This window comes from Petaurus breviceps, unplaced genomic scaffold (assembly GCF_028583685.1).
Source record: "Petaurus breviceps papuanus isolate PSGF00001 unplaced genomic scaffold, PetGlider_PUasm1.0 90686, whole genome shotgun sequence".
NCBI lineage: Eukaryota > Metazoa > Chordata > Mammalia > Diprotodontia > Petauridae > Petaurus > Petaurus breviceps.
Genome location: NW_027187309.1, coordinates 5424367 through 5440031, shown reverse-complemented (window position 1 = coordinate 5440031; position 15665 = coordinate 5424367). Strand labels below are relative to the sequence as shown.

General features: G+C 34.9%; 1 protein-coding gene and 1 long non-coding RNA gene across 2 annotated transcripts in view; one reads left to right on the top strand and one right to left on the bottom strand.

Moving 5' to 3' along the window:
• The window catches only part of CSMD1 (CUB and Sushi multiple domains 1), a 2654573-nt gene that overhangs the window by 2066716 nt on the left and 572192 nt on the right, over positions 1-15665 (top strand). The window contains exons 19-21 of the mRNA XM_069065406.1: positions 570-686; positions 3881-4096; positions 9943-10131. Coding sequence (XP_068921507.1) covers positions 570-686; positions 3881-4096; positions 9943-10131 — 522 coding nt within the window. The remainder of the gene's footprint in view (positions 1-569; positions 687-3880; positions 4097-9942; positions 10132-15665) is intronic.
• LOC138144108 (uncharacterized) overlaps positions 1-15665 on the bottom strand; it is a 130853-nt gene that overhangs the window by 74327 nt on the left and 40861 nt on the right. The gene's annotated exons all lie outside the window — the stretch shown is intronic.

Genomic DNA, 15665 nt, shown 5'->3' with positions numbered 1-15665 from the left:
GGATGTCCTTTTTGTATGGTTTTGGAGTCTGGAAAAATTTCAAGTGTTAAAAAAAGAAAATTAAAAATTATTTGCTTACATACATTTATTAGCATCTTAAAATTGCAGTACTTGATAATTTAATGGAATTTAAGTCTCTTACAGTTGTATTCCTCTTCTTTGTCTTCTAAAATTACCCTTTTTATCAGCCCATATTCCACATGATATGTTCTATTATAGGTCACTCTTCTCTTGCTGAGGGGGTTACCACAGAAACCAGCTTCTCTAGAAATTACAGTCTGACCAGTGTAATTTGCATAGACATGTATGAATTTTAATTTGGGCTCAGGTTCACAGCTTTTTCTCTATTTGTGTTCTGTGTCTTGTGTAACCATTCAGGGTTATTCCTGAATGAGTTGGTCTGTTGTAAAAAGCCAACATAAGTAAAGTTGATTTATCTGCTTTTGGCCCTAATGTAACATTAGATCACTATTTTTAACATTTTGGCATGCTGGAAAACATTCTTAAAGCCCTGTATACCGTAACTAGCTATAAAACTCTGATTGACATTTTTGCTTTCTTTCATCCAGCTCTATGTGGAGGCTACATTCATGGAAAGAGTGGAACTGTACTTTCACCAGGGTTTCCTGATTTCTATCCAAACTCTCTAAATTGTACTTGGACTATTGAAGTGTCTCATGGAAAGGGTAAGAAAGAAATAATGTCTTGCAAATACATTAACAAAACCATGTACAAGATGAAAACATGCTGTGGGCAAAATGAAATAAAAGCATTTGTTAATCTGTGAAATAAGGAGGCACTTTATTTAATTTCCTGTAATAAATATATTTCACTCACTGTTAATAGCTTTGCTTTGGTGTTTAAGCTTTATTTGCATAAGCCTAGATAGGTAGATAGATAGATAGATAGATAGATAGATAGATAGATAGATAGATAGATAGATAGATAGATAGAGAGAAAGAGAGAAAAAGAGACAGTGTTATTCCTTCAGTGATCAGTGCCTGAAGAAAAAGTGGATACTTTTTTCTTCTGAAGTTGTCAGTTAGCTGAGATTCATGCAAATTAATGAGATATTGAAGGAATCTGACTCACTAAAAAGGAAAGGAAAATAGAAATGGGGCAGAAAAGAAATAGGGACAATGGTTAATTAAAGGATAATTCAATATCTACATTCAACAGAGCTAAATAATAGCTAAGCAGATCTAGCACTTTGCCTTTCATAGTGTTAGTCCTTTGTAAATATTTGAGGTGAATTGAATTAAATTGAGAAGTGTCAACTAAAAATCTTGCAATGACAAAGCAATCCAGGAGCTGTTGTCCTTTCTGAGAGAAGGTCATAAAGGGATAGCCTTAAAAATTCTCTTCATTTTGCTCAAAAATGTTAATAGCTGTTAAAGGATCCTCAGTGTTACATCATGCTATAGTGGGTACATATTGAAGGGTGAATATACCCTCAATGAGAACGAAAACTATGCAGAAATGTTGAGATAAATGTATAAAGATTTTTTTTAACTCCAGATTTTTTTATTGCAATGCTCTAATTTATTCACATTTTTGTTTACTTAAAAACATTATTTCATAATATGCATATATATAAAATTATACTTTTTACTTTATTATAGAAAAGATATAGATATCTTTCATATATAACAACTGAAATCAGACTTTTTAAAATGGTCATTCATTCAGTGATATGAATTTAAACTTTGGGGCCCCAAGGATAAGCTGCCAAAAGACATCCTTAGATTTTCTTGAGTAAAAATCAAAAAGACATCTGTGTTCTCCTTTGACTTTTATCTCTCCTCTCTTCCTCCTGAGAATTTAAATGTTCTCACATAGAGAAATACTCAAAATTATATTAGTTTGTTGGTTTGTCAAAGGCTATGTGACTTATGATTTTAGCTCCTTAAAAAATGAACTTTTCTGAGGAGTCACTGATATGTTCCATTTTTGAACATCCTTCCACAATTCTTGACTCCCATTGAGAAGCTTGACTTTTGAAATGTGGAAATTTTTCTTACAATCAATCACTAAATTAATATAGTATTGCCTTTTCCCTGATTCCTGAACTTTCAAGTTTACTTTTACATACTAAAGTAATATTCACTTCTAAATCCCTGGCATTACCCTAATAACCAAAGGAATTATTCATTAGAACATCATTCTTTCAGAGTGAGAAAATAATACCAACGTTGTTGTTGAACCTATCCAGATCAAGTGGAAGGGGAGGGCATTTGACAAAGATTGATGGCAATGTTATTTTTTCCACTGTAAAAAGGAGGGTTCTGTGAAAGGTTTGTTTACCTTATGAGCAGATATGTCATGCACATCACTGGCATAGATATTGATCATGACTAGCATGAAAGAAATTGAGAAGGGAAGAGGATGGAACAAGAGGAGAGGCAGGATTTATTTTTTATTTTGTCTTTGTAATTTGTCTTTGTATATATCTGTCAGCGCCTTTCAGAATGCCTTCTTTTTAGTAAGTGTTTAATAAATGTTTGATTGGTTTAGTTATATTGGGAATAGGAATAATCTCAGGATAATAACACAATATGCTAAATTTTTCTTTCAAATTTCCTATATTATGCTAATGAATCAGCTAATGAGGAGCCAATTTAATTTCCCATTGCTACAACCTGACAGCTTTGGTTCTGAGGGCTTAAAAGGGAGTGGAAGTTGTCTGTTGTTTCTTAATATGTTTTAAAGGGTTCTCAAGTGCATTTCTATATGCTTATGAAAGCTTCCAAGTTAATGTTTATTCAAACTACCAGCTAGAATTTTCCCATATGGTCAAACATGCCCTTTTTTTTTTTTTTTTGGATTTTTGTGTGTTATTTTTTTTTTGGAGGGGGAAAGGTAGGGCAATTGGGGTTAAGTGACGTGCCCAAGGTCACATGGCTAGTTTTTGTGTTAAGTGTCCGAGGCCGAATTTGAACTCAGGTCCTTCTGACTCCAGGGCTGGTGTTCTATTCACTGCGCCACCTAGCCGCCCCATTCCTTCTTCTTCTTAACAGATAGGTGGTGAACTATAGATGTGGAATGAGGCTTACATTTTTATATATGGCAAATGGGTTGATTTATTTTTATTTGTTTATATATTTGTTACAAGAGACTAGCTTTGTTGGAGGTAGAGAGCAAAAGAGAGTCTGTATTAGTGGCAATGGTATTTTGAATAAAGAAAAAACAGTCAAGAAAACATTTAAAAAGAATAAATAAGTTAATAAATATAATTTAAAAACAATCACTGAACAGCTATGTGGTACAATTGATAAAATGTTGGGCCTGGAGTCAGGAAGACTCTTCTTCTTCGAGTTCAAATCACACCTCAGACACTTAGTAGCTGTGTGACCCTGGGCAAGTCACTTAACCCCATTTGCCCCACTTTCCTTATCTATAAAATGAACAGGAGAAGGAAATGGCAAACCACTCCAGTTATCTTAGTCAACAAAATCCCAAGTAAGGTCACAAAGAGTCAGATACGACTGAAATGACTGAACAACAAAAACAATTCTAATCACAATTTTCCCAGCCAGAATTTATACCCCAATTTTTTTTTTGATAAGGCAGTGTTCATTCTGCAGCCTAGATATAAGCAAACAGGAATTAAATTAGTTAAATAAACATTTATTAATTACCTACTATGTGCCAAATTCTTTAGTAAGCTCTAGAGGAACAAAAACAAAAATGAAATATTACCTACCCTAAAGGAATTTTCATTATACTGGTGACAAACAACATATATGTAGGTAAGTATGCATATATGTATATGCCTGTGTGAGTACACACATGAAAGGTACCATGCTACAAAGAAGTGAAAGAAATTCTCTGTATTTGTTCCTTGACTTCTCTTATTTTTTTTCCCCTTTGGTCTAAAAAGGTGTTCAAATGATTTTTCACACTTTTCACCTGGAAAGCTCCCATGATTATCTGCTGATTACAGAAGATGGAAGTTTCACAGAGCCTGTTGCCAGACTTACTGGTTCTGTGCTACCCCATACAATTAAAGCTGGTCTATTTGGAAACTTCACTGCACAGCTTCGCTTTATATCAGATTTCTCAATTTCTTATGAAGGCTTCAATATCACATTTTCAGGTAAGGTGAACTGTTCTGTCAACCTTTGGTCCTGAGGTTTTGTGGTTGTCATCTCTGGGGATAATTGAAGTTGAAAAGACAAAGATCAAGGTGTGATAAGCATAGGTATAGAATAGTGGTAGCTACTACTAGAAATAGAAAGAACATTGGATTTAGAGTAAGAGGATTGAATTTACTCTAAGTTCTACTGTGCATGAGGCATCATAGGCTAGGTACTGGGAGATACAGTCAAGCAATCAATCAATAAATATTCATTAAGCACCTTCAATGTACGAGGCACTGTGCCAAGTGCTGGGAGTAGAAAAAGAGACAGTTCCTACCCTCAGGGAGCTTACAATCTAATGAGACAACATGCAATATATATGTATCTATACATATATACACACATACACATATACATATATATGAACAAAGCAAGCTATATGCAGGTTAAATTGGAAATGATTGACAAAGGGAAAGCATCGGAATTAAAAGGGTTTAGGAAAGGCTTCCTCTATAAGGTTTGACTTTAATTAATGCTTAAAGGAAGTCAAGGTGGTCAGTAGTTGGGGCTAAGGAGGGAGAATGTTCCACACAAGGAGGACAGACAGAGAAAATTCTTGGAGATGAGAGATGGGAGTATCTTGTTTGTGGAATAGCCAATTGACTAGTGTCACTGGAAGAAGGAGTATATTTCAGGTAAAAAAAAAAACTGGAAAGGTAGCAGAGGGCTAAATTATGACATACATTAGTAAAAACAAAGAAAAATCAAAGTAATTTTGAGTAAGATTATGCTAGTAACTGAGGTGATTAGTTATATAAAAAATTATGTGACAGTTATATAAAAGAATTCTTAACCATCAGAACAGCCCTACAATGGAATGAATTTGAAATAGTGATATCCCTGTCACTGAAGTGTTCAGTGAGAGCCTGGATAGTGATCTCTCTGAGATGTTAACATAACTAACAACAAAAATTGGCAAAACACTAATATTGTTCCAGTCACTATGCAGGGTGCTAGGGATATAAAACCAAACATGCAACATCCCTTGTCATCACACTGTTTGGGAAAAATATCAATATATTGACATATAACAGTAAATATAAAATATATGCCAAATAAATGGAAGGTGTTTAGTTTTTTTTTTTTTTGGAGGGAATTTAAGAGAAGATCACTGAATAGAGTAAGAATCATGACTGCTTGGAACCTAGAACACAGTGCTATACTGTAGTTATAGTTAATTTCCTCATTGGTGAAATGAGTTGTTTAGTCTGCAAGCCTTGAAGGTTCCTGCTAGACCTCATTTTCTATATACTGTGTGATAATTTAATTTGCAATCATTGATAGATTGCTTTGAAAATGTGTTCTTCAGTTGTCCTTTGTGCATGTTCTTTGTCCTTAACTAGATGATAACAGAGAGCAAGGATTACATCTGTCTCTCCCCTTATTTTATAGAGTGGTTAAAAAAAAAAGATCTTAAAAAAAACAAAATACCTTTGGTCTTTCAGGTGTAAAAACCCAATTTTCAGGTGTAATAATAATGACAGATTAAAAAGAGAGGAATAAGAAAATAGCTAGCATTTATGTGGTACTTCAAAGTTTGCAAATTGTATTACAAATGTTATCTCATTTGATCTTCACAAAAACCCTGTGAGATAAGGACTATTATTATCTCCATTTTACAGATGAGGAACCTGAGACATATAGAGGTTAAGTGACTCGGCCAGGGTCACACAATGTAGAGTTAATATTTTAAAAAATCCTATCTTCTCTGATTCTGATAATGTTTAGCAATGAATGATACAGTTACTGATGGATTTTTGTGGGGGGGTTTTGTGTTTTTAATTAATAAAATGCTATAAAAAGTCCCCTATGCTTGCATGCAAAAGAAAGAAAAATCCCACATATGCTTCAGAAACCTTTGTAATTGCATAGATACTCAAAGTGGACTATGAGAAAGCATAGGAAATGACATTTTAAATGGAAATACAATTAGAAGAAAAGCCATTTGAGCAATAATGACCACAGTGTTTCCAGCAATAGAAATCTGAATGCAAGTAGTAGACCACAAACAGTAAATCAAAACATAATGACAGTATAATGAGTGATATTATACTCCGTTAGAGTTCCTTTTTTTCCAAACTGCTTGTTCACTTTTTATAATCTCAAACAGAATGCACTTTGTCAAAATGAATAATTTTTATTGAAAATAATAATTTGGGCTTACTAAGAGCCAGAAGAGCTTCAGAACATAGAAAGCCAAAGTGATAGATATGAGAGAAAGTGATAACAGCATGTGCCACCTGTGCCATTTTTATAGGGTTGGGTTTGGTAGGTAGCCTGTGCCCCATGAGATTTGAATATGTCTCTGAGACTTAAAGTCTGAAACTTCGAATAGTTACTACCAGATGGTTGCATTGACTGAATGAGTAGTGACCTAGAGGCTCCTAATTTATTTAGATATTTGAGAAATAAGGAAAGAAACTACTCATGCAGTCCTTTTCTAAATTTTGAAGGATTGTCATATGGAAAAGGGCTCAGATTTCTTCTGCTTAGCCACAGAAGGCAGATGGTTAGATTTAAGTTTAACATAAGGATAAAAAGAAAAAAAAAACTTCAGAATTAAAACTATCAAAATGGAATGGGCTGCCACAAAGTTAGTAGGTTTCAGGAAAAGTTGGTTGGATGACTGCCTGCCTGCAACAGGTTACATAGAGATGATTCCTATTCATACTCCTTAGACTAAATGGCCTCTGTTTGCCCTTTAAGCTCTGAAATTCTGTAATAAAATGATTTCTAAGGAAACATTCAGCGCTAGATTCTATAACCCAATGAATTTGATTCTACTGACTCCATTCTAATATTTTTACATTTGAGGCATTCTTGAGATGGCAAATATTTGCCATTTGTTTAATGATGAAATATTCTATTTTTCTTACCTGTTCAATATTGTTTTTTTAAGTGTTTTTGTTGTTTTTGTGAGACTTTATTATAGATAGCCGTGGTATAGTATAAATGAAACTAGATTTGGAATTAGAAAAACAGAGACCTAGTTTTGACTTTGCACATACAAGTTATGGAACCCTTGGCAAGTCACTGAAACTCTTTGACCATAACAGCAGGATAGCCTGGGTTCGTGTCACTTCTGTCATAAAAGGTCACTTTTTAGGCAAATCATTTAATCTCTCATTGCCCTAAGATATTATTTTAGGGTAAAAATTGTGGAACTAGAACTTTAGAGCTTGAGTTAGGAAGACCTTAGTTTAAATCCAGCCTCAAATACTTTCTAGCAGTGTGACCCTGGACAAGTCACATAGTTGCTAACTACCTGAGCTGTAAAACGGGATCATAACATTTACTTCACAGGGTGCTTAATAAATGATTATTCCCTTTCCTTCCTCTTGAGAGGGTTTCTTCCTCAAAGAGACATAATGGAAGCAGTACTCACTCTGGAGTTCAAATCCTAGTTCTGATACTTAATATGTTGTTTGAGCCTGGATAAGTCACAACCTCCCTGAGCTTTATCTTCCTATAAAATGAAGGTACTAGATGAGAAGGCCTTCTAGCTTTATATCTGTGACCTTGTAAAAACAGTCAAGTAAATACAAACTGTATGTAACATCAATTATTTTCAAATGTATGAATGCCTTCTAGTTTGAATAGCTTATCTGTCTAGGTTCTTGATTATTACTTCTTCAACAGGTTTTATTTAGCATGCACTTTTGCAAAGGGTGGAGGGGGAAAGCATTGTGTGGTTGAATGGAATCACAACAGCATATTTGAATCCCAGCTGTGACACTCCCTTAGTGACTTTGGACGTTTGCTTAATTTCTTTTAGCCTTTAGTTTCTTCATCTGTAAAAAAGTGTAATTGGAAAAGACTATACTATTATAGCATGATAGGATCACACATTTGAAGTAAGATACTCTCAAAAGTCCTTCTAGCTTTAGTTGTATTAGTCTATGGATTTCATCCCAGGCCTGTCAAGATTTTTGATTTAGTAGAGTTTAAATTAATGAGGTTTTATTGATCTTTATGCAATTCTGTGTCAATTGCTCAGTGCCTTGTATAATATAATACTTTATACTCGATGCATTCTTATCAATTTTCACCAAAGATAGTCAGCATTTATTGAATGCTGCTGTTTGCTGAGTGTGTTAATAAGAGAGATTTTTTTTCTAAAAGATCCTGCCATCCTTAAAAGGTTTAAATCTATATTGCAACATATAGCACATATTAAAAAGGAAGGGATAAAGTGAGAAGGGTAAAAGGAAAGTGCATTCATACTACACACACACACACACACACACACACACACAGTCACAAAAGTCTTAGTGTGGTTTTCAACTACTAAAGTTTTAAATTAACTAAGGCTTTTGGTATACCTCTGCATAATGTGTGTATATAAATATGTTCAGTAGAATCTTTTTCATAGCTCTGATGTTATACAATACTAACACACACTTTATTCAGATAATTTATTTTTCCTATATACAGTTTTTTTTCAGGATACATAAATTGTATTAGAGTGTATCTGAATTCATATAATTCTGAATGAATGAAAAAAAATTATTATTCAATGTACACCAAAATCTGATAAGCTCTGGAGATTCAGATACAAAAACAAAAGTTGTCTCAGTTCTCAAAGGGCTCACATTCTAATGGGGGAAAAACACATAAAGAAGAATGGTGGCTAGGAAGGGGTAATAAATAAGTAGAAGATAAGGGAGATTGCTGCCTTTCCCTTTACTGAGACTGTTATTTGGAACCTCTGGAGTCTGTATTAAAACACCTGTACCAAGATGTTGAGTACTTCTTGGGATATGACAAGTAATTCCTACCTTGAAATCATTTTACATTATAAATAGTGTATGTGTTTCTTCTAGAAGGGAACTCTGTTACAAGTTGTTTGTTCATCATCACATCATGCTAAAATATGTTTTATACATGAAAAAGCAAAACAAAATCCCATTAAACTTTCAACATTAGAGGAAAATGAAATATATTTTCAAGATACTTTGAGACTTTACAGTAGTTAAACTTGATTTATGTATGCCCTCCTTATAGTACTGTATGGGACTAATTTTCCTTAATTATCCCAGGATTTAAAGTTGGAGGTTACATTAGAAATTATGTCTTTTGTCTCTTTTCCCAGCACTTAGCACAGTATCTGGCACAAAATAGGTGCTTTATAAATGTTTATTGGTTGCCCAAATCCCTTATTTTTCAAAGGGGAAAACTAAGAATGAAGAGATCTGAAGTGAACCAGGCACTCTGATGGCAAATCCAGGGTTTTCACTATGTCCAGTCTTTTATAATTTTGAGAGCAGTTCTCAGAGGAGCAAAAGCTGTTTTGAGCATGGCAGCATTGCCTGAATAAGTTTAAAACCCCTAGGATAAAGCTCCTTTGATGTAGTCATTTTTGGTTAGGTATAGGGGAAGATGAGGGCTTTGCACTGGACTTCTGATTTCTTTGCAGTGAGAAAGAGGTTCCCCAGAGGAAACTCCCAGTTACCAATGGAGATCTGGAACTACACTGCAATTTATAGTCTTAGGGCAATTGCCTAGGGCATCAAGAGATTCAATGACTTGCCCCAGGGTCACACAGTCAATATACATCAGAAAACTGACTTGGACCCATGTCATCCTCAATTTGAAGCAAGCTTTCTTACTGCCTCTCAGAACAAATTGTGTTGTTTGTTTAAAAAAAAATCCCAATATTTCAGTCAATTCTTATGTTGAACAGTAAGTATAACTAAGTATAGGTATTATAGACTGAGTTTAAATTAATATTATGGACTGAGTTCTGATTAACTGTGAGTTTTGTTTCCTTTTCCCATATATTTTCTATCTCTTCTTGAAACAGAATATGACTTGGAACCATGTGATGACCCAGGTGTTCCTGCTTTCAGCCGAAGAATTGGTTTTCATTTCGGAGTTGGGGATTCTCTGACCTTTTCCTGCTTCCCAGGATATCGTTTGGAAGGTGCAACTAAACTTACCTGCCTGGGTGGGGGCCGTCGTGTGTGGAGTGCACCTCTGCCAAGGTGTGTGGGTAGGTGGTCACATGATTTCATTTCATTCATCCAATGGGGGGCAGGACATGGCATACATCAGGATAGTGAAAGTGTAAGCAGGCCTCAGAGAGCTATAATTGCTGTCTCCAAATTTATAAAGATGAAAGAAAAAAGTCAGAAAGTAAAGTGACTTGTAAAATAATTTGTGTAAATAAAAAGACCAAAGCTAATAGATTACTTAGGAACAATGAAAGAGAGTATTTGGAAGTCATGATGTTGGGGGTGGAAGGGAAGCAGTTGGTCTTTTTTTAGTTTAGTTCCTTGGCAAAACAATAGCTACATATGCCCCAATAGCAATGTCATGAGAGTTCAAAATAAGCTTAATTGCCATAGTAGGTGATTTCATATTACTTTAGTAGAACTAGGCATTATTATCAATCTTCTAGAAAATGATTTCTTATCTTTGTGGGAACAGAGCTATTGAGAGTTGTGTTGTATGATGGCCAATGTGCACAACACGAGCTCTATGAGGGATGTAGGATGACTAAGAAGTTTGCCATGGTGTAATAGGAAGAACAATAGATTTGAAGTTGGAGTACTGGAGTTTTCCCAGCCTAGATGTTTATTACCTATTGGGCCTTAACAAGTCTCTTCCTCACCCTGGATTTCAGTGTCCCAATATATAAGATGAAGAAGCTGAACTACATGATCTCTGAGGTCCCTGTTAGTCCTAAATTCTATGATTTAAAAATCTCAAGACCCGGGGTGGCCAGGTAGCACAGCAAGTAAAGAGCACTGGCCCGTGTTGGGATGACCTGGGGATCGTATCTAGACTCAGACACTTAGCACCCACCCAGAAACACCTGGCCATGTAACCTTGAGCAAGTTACTTAACCCCAATTGCTTAGGGCAGCCAGGTGGCTCAGCAAGTAAGAGCACTGAAGAGCACCAGCCCCAGTATTGGGATGACCTGGGGATCGAATCTGGGCTCAGATACTTAGCACCACACGCAGAAATCACTGGATGTATAACCTTGAGCAAGTTATTTAACTCTAATTGCTTTAAAAAAAAAACAAAACCTCAAGACCCAAAGTAACCTGACCACAGCCAGTCCATAAAACATACAGAATCTGACTCTTTGCTATTCTGAAAACATTTGCTTGGGGAGATGGGTTTTGTCTTAACTTTTGTGGAATTTTGGAGTTAAAAAAAATTAACAATGAATTAAAGGAGTATTAATAAGAAAATGAATAGAGATTCATGCTTTTTAAAATCAGAATCATCACACTTCACTACTTAAATGGATATGTGATCTCATCAATTTGGGTATTCCTTCCAGTGACCCAGATCCTTCTTATCCTGGGTTCTCTTGTCCATCTTTACCCACAAATCCTTCATTGGGATCCTAATAAGCTGAAAATTGTCTAAGTCTCTTGACATCCTGTAGATACTGGTTGAGCATACAAGCTGACCACTGGTTATCTTTTGCTCTTATGTGATGACTGGCCCACTTATTCAATCACACATTTCTCTGATGATATAATTATGCTGCTTGTATCACTTAATTCTTGGTTGACTATCTGTTACAGTCTACTTAAGCAGACCATATGCTTCTCCATTTACCATTTAGTAACTCAATTTTAAGTATTTCAAAACTATGATAGTATTAAATGAATAATCATATTCCTTGATAAAAAAATAGCCCTATTTCCTAATTTAGAGAATTTCTTCTTTGTGCATTATCATGTAGGAGAAATATTACTGTATTTAGAGCCAGAGGAGCTAGGTTCAAATCCCAGCTCTGCTGCCTACTACCTAGGTGAACTTTAAATTTCTTACCTTGCTATATTTCACTTTCCTTAGCTATAAAATGAGAAAATCACATTAGCTAATTCATAGGTTCCTACTAATTTTAACTCTAATGACTTTGTACTTAAGTCTAATATCTAGTCTTGTCTCTATTTATACTATTCAAAATATCCTAGAGGCATTTCATTAGAAACAAGATTTTTCTCATTTATTACTTTTGACCTACACAATTGTTTTCAAATAGGGATAGTGGTGCTTTTCCGGGTTCTTTTTTGATCAAAATTTTTATCGTTTTTTTCAGGTTTCTTCTACTTGGTTTTTAAGGAAGACAAATTTAAATTTATTTAAATTAGTGAAACACTACTATAATGCCATGGTTCCTCTTTGCATCTCAGATTTTATAAGGTTTTAACAGGCTCTGTGACTAATTTTATAAAATATTCAAAGTTACAGCTGCAGACTTTTACTTATTCCGTTACATTAAGGAGTTCTCTCTAATGCATGTCATAGTTACAAATTATCTGTTGGCAATTGAAGCTGAATCCAATATTGTGTTTTATAAGCAATTTGGGATAGTTTTCTACTTTTCTTCTACCAGTATCCTCATCAGATACTTCCCTCATCTGGGCATGGGGAGGACCCTAGGTTTAGTCTAAGTTTCTGCCAAAGCAGTGCAAACTACTAGAAGTCCTACCAAACTAGAGAGGATTTAACGCACTTCTGGCAATGAACTTTTGTCTTTTTCCAAGGACCAGACCACAGAGGTATAAAAAGGCCATTTCCATGTTATTAATGTTGTAGGCCACAACAATTCATTAAGACTACAACTATTACTACTAAGGAATGGGATTTTGTCATGTGGGTTGGTGAAAGGTAGCAGACATGAATGAAATTATGAGTGTTTATAATATGAACATATTTTATACTGTAGCTTTTGTTTTAAAGTAAAAGAAGCATTTTATCATTTTAATAATACATCCTGCATGATAACTTTTCCAAATATTATACTTTAAAATTTTGCAATCATAGAGTTTTCTGTTGTTTTATTCCTCTTTAATTTTAATTTGTCTCCATTACTGAACTTTAAGTGGTAATTTAATTTTGATATTTTACTAAAATTAAAGTGTGCTTTTTAGTAAAGGATATTTGATTTATCTTAAATAACATTAAATTTCTTTAAAAATACATCAAAAGGAATTATTGATAGAACTTTAAATATCACAAAACTTGAAATATTTCAGAATGATAAATAGTGGTAAGCAGATAGATTTTTTTTAGAGTTAGAAAGGACCTTAGTAGTTATTGAATCCAACTTTACATTTTACAAAGGAGGCAATTGATGCCCAGAGAAGTTGAATAACTTGTCCAAGGTCACATTTTTCTCAACTATTAATTTGAATTAAATTTATTTCCGTTATCTTACCTAAATTTTTAGGGGTATAAGTAAAATAAAATTCTTGATTTAGATCAACTATTACTTTAATCATAAGCAAATCACTTAACCCCTTAAACATGTTTCTTCATCAGTAACATGAGGGAGTTAAATTAATATCAGTAACCTCATAGGTCCCTTTAAGCTCTAACATTTTGTTCACTATTATTTTGGAGAGTATTTATCCCAATTCCAAAAACATATTTATTTCCTGACAAGTGCAATGATATTTTTTGATTCAGAATGATGTCATTAAATGGAGTCCAACTTATTGGATCTTGAACACTTAAAACACTTGTACATTTCTGAGGACTTTATGCTCTTCAGACTCATAATCCCTGACCTACAGTAGGTATTAAGTAATTAATGAATGAATTTTGAATGATTATTTCACAAAATCTTGGAATTTCAGGATTTAAATGACTTCAGATACCATCTTAGTACAACTCTTATCTGAGCTCATTGGTTTATTGTACCTGCTACAAAATTCTGCAGTCATCTTTTTTTTGCTTTAAGACCTCTAGTGAACGAAATAATACTCATTGCAAAGTTGTTCTATCCTACTTTTGGAAAGCTCTGTCAGGAAGTTTTTCCTTATATAGCTGCCTATCTGTGTCCACTTGCCCAATTAGGAACTCATACAGGTTGAAGTCTCCAGAAAACACTTGAGAGTAAGTAAGTATCAGAATCATAATTTGTAGAACTGCTGCTTAGAGCCCCTGCAGATGTGCTTACCATGAGAGATTGAGTCAGCAAATCTGATCTGTTGTTTGTCCTTCTTTCTCAGAGGACCATGACTTTAGGTGATGCCATGACTTGCAAGTGAATTGGATTTAAGTGAGGGAGGGCTGTGCAAAGTCATCAGCCTCACTTTCTCCTTCAGAGCCATCTAGGTCCACTGGAAAGATATAGACCAGGACAACTGGAGATGGCTCCTATGCAGTGGGAAAATCTTGGCCTTTTTACTCTAAAGTCTTTTCTAAGTTCTAGCTTTGACCTAAGCCACACCCATTCAGTGATTAAGGCTAGGTAAGAAATGAAGCAGTGAATGGCCTCTGTTACTTAGTTTAAAAAAAAAATCAATCTGGGAGAAGACCCTCAGGATTTCTGACCAAAACAGAAAAAATTACTATTTACATTCACACTGAGCCATCAGGGCCCAAACAATGACCACTAAGTGGGGCTTGAGCTGGGACCTATTATTGGCCAATCAATGAGAGCCAAATTGAATTAAGTTTAAAGTATGGTCTTTAAGAAAGGAATCTAACTGCTAAACCCCAAGATATCTTGCTAGGTTTCATCCATTAAAATTTACATTCCTTTGCACAGTGCTGGTCAGGGTTTGACACCTTTTATGGAGGGGGGGAAGGGAGAAAAGGTAGGAAGGAAGGAAGGAAAGAAGGAAGGAAGAAAGGAAAGAAGGAAGAAAAGAAGGGAGTTGTGTTGTGCAACTAGACCTGGTCCCCAGTGGGGCAGCTAGAATCACACAGTTACTAAGTGGCTGATGATGGATTTGAACTCAAATCTTACTGATTCCAGGCTCAGAACTATGAAATCTAGCTGCCTCTGAAAGGCAGCCAATTTTCCCCTGCTTGATTGTCAGGACTAACTTTAAGTACTTCTGACTCCTATATCCACTAAGATTTGGCTTAGCAATCTCTGAGACAGTAGTACTTCTGGTTCTGTAGCCAATTAAAAGATGCTGTTTTCATACAGTAGAAGTCCCCTGTCTATGACCAGAAACCAGCTTCCCCCAGGTTTCCATGTGATTTCTTTGACTGAAACCAAGTAGGGAATATCTATCCATGCTCCAAGGCCTACCATTGGCCAGTCCACCTCCATTATAATTTCATCACTCCTAAATCCGCTTCTTCACAACTTCTATCTAATGCTTCTAGGTCTATCCTCTTCAGTCAGATAGTAAAAATCTAATGCCTCATTAATGTCACAGCTCTTCAAATACTTGACAATGACTATTATGGTATTCGTAAGTTTATTTTCTAGCCTAAATAGCTCTAATTTCTTTACTTGAGTCTTATGTGATATAGTCTTCCATTCCATTACCATCCTTGTTGCCATCTTCAGGGAAACTTTATTGTCCTTCTTATAATATGGCACCTAAAAGTGACCATATTCTAGGTGTGATACAAGGACAGAGTACCACAGAACTCGTACTTAATTCTGGACACTTAAAATAGTGGTAAAGTGTGTTTGCTTTGTTGATCTGTTTGTTTAAAGAATTCTAACTCCTTCCATTTGAGGTGCCCATTAAATTATAGTGGCTATCTTGTCCTTCCCATAGTTATTTAGTACTTATTAAAAATACCATCT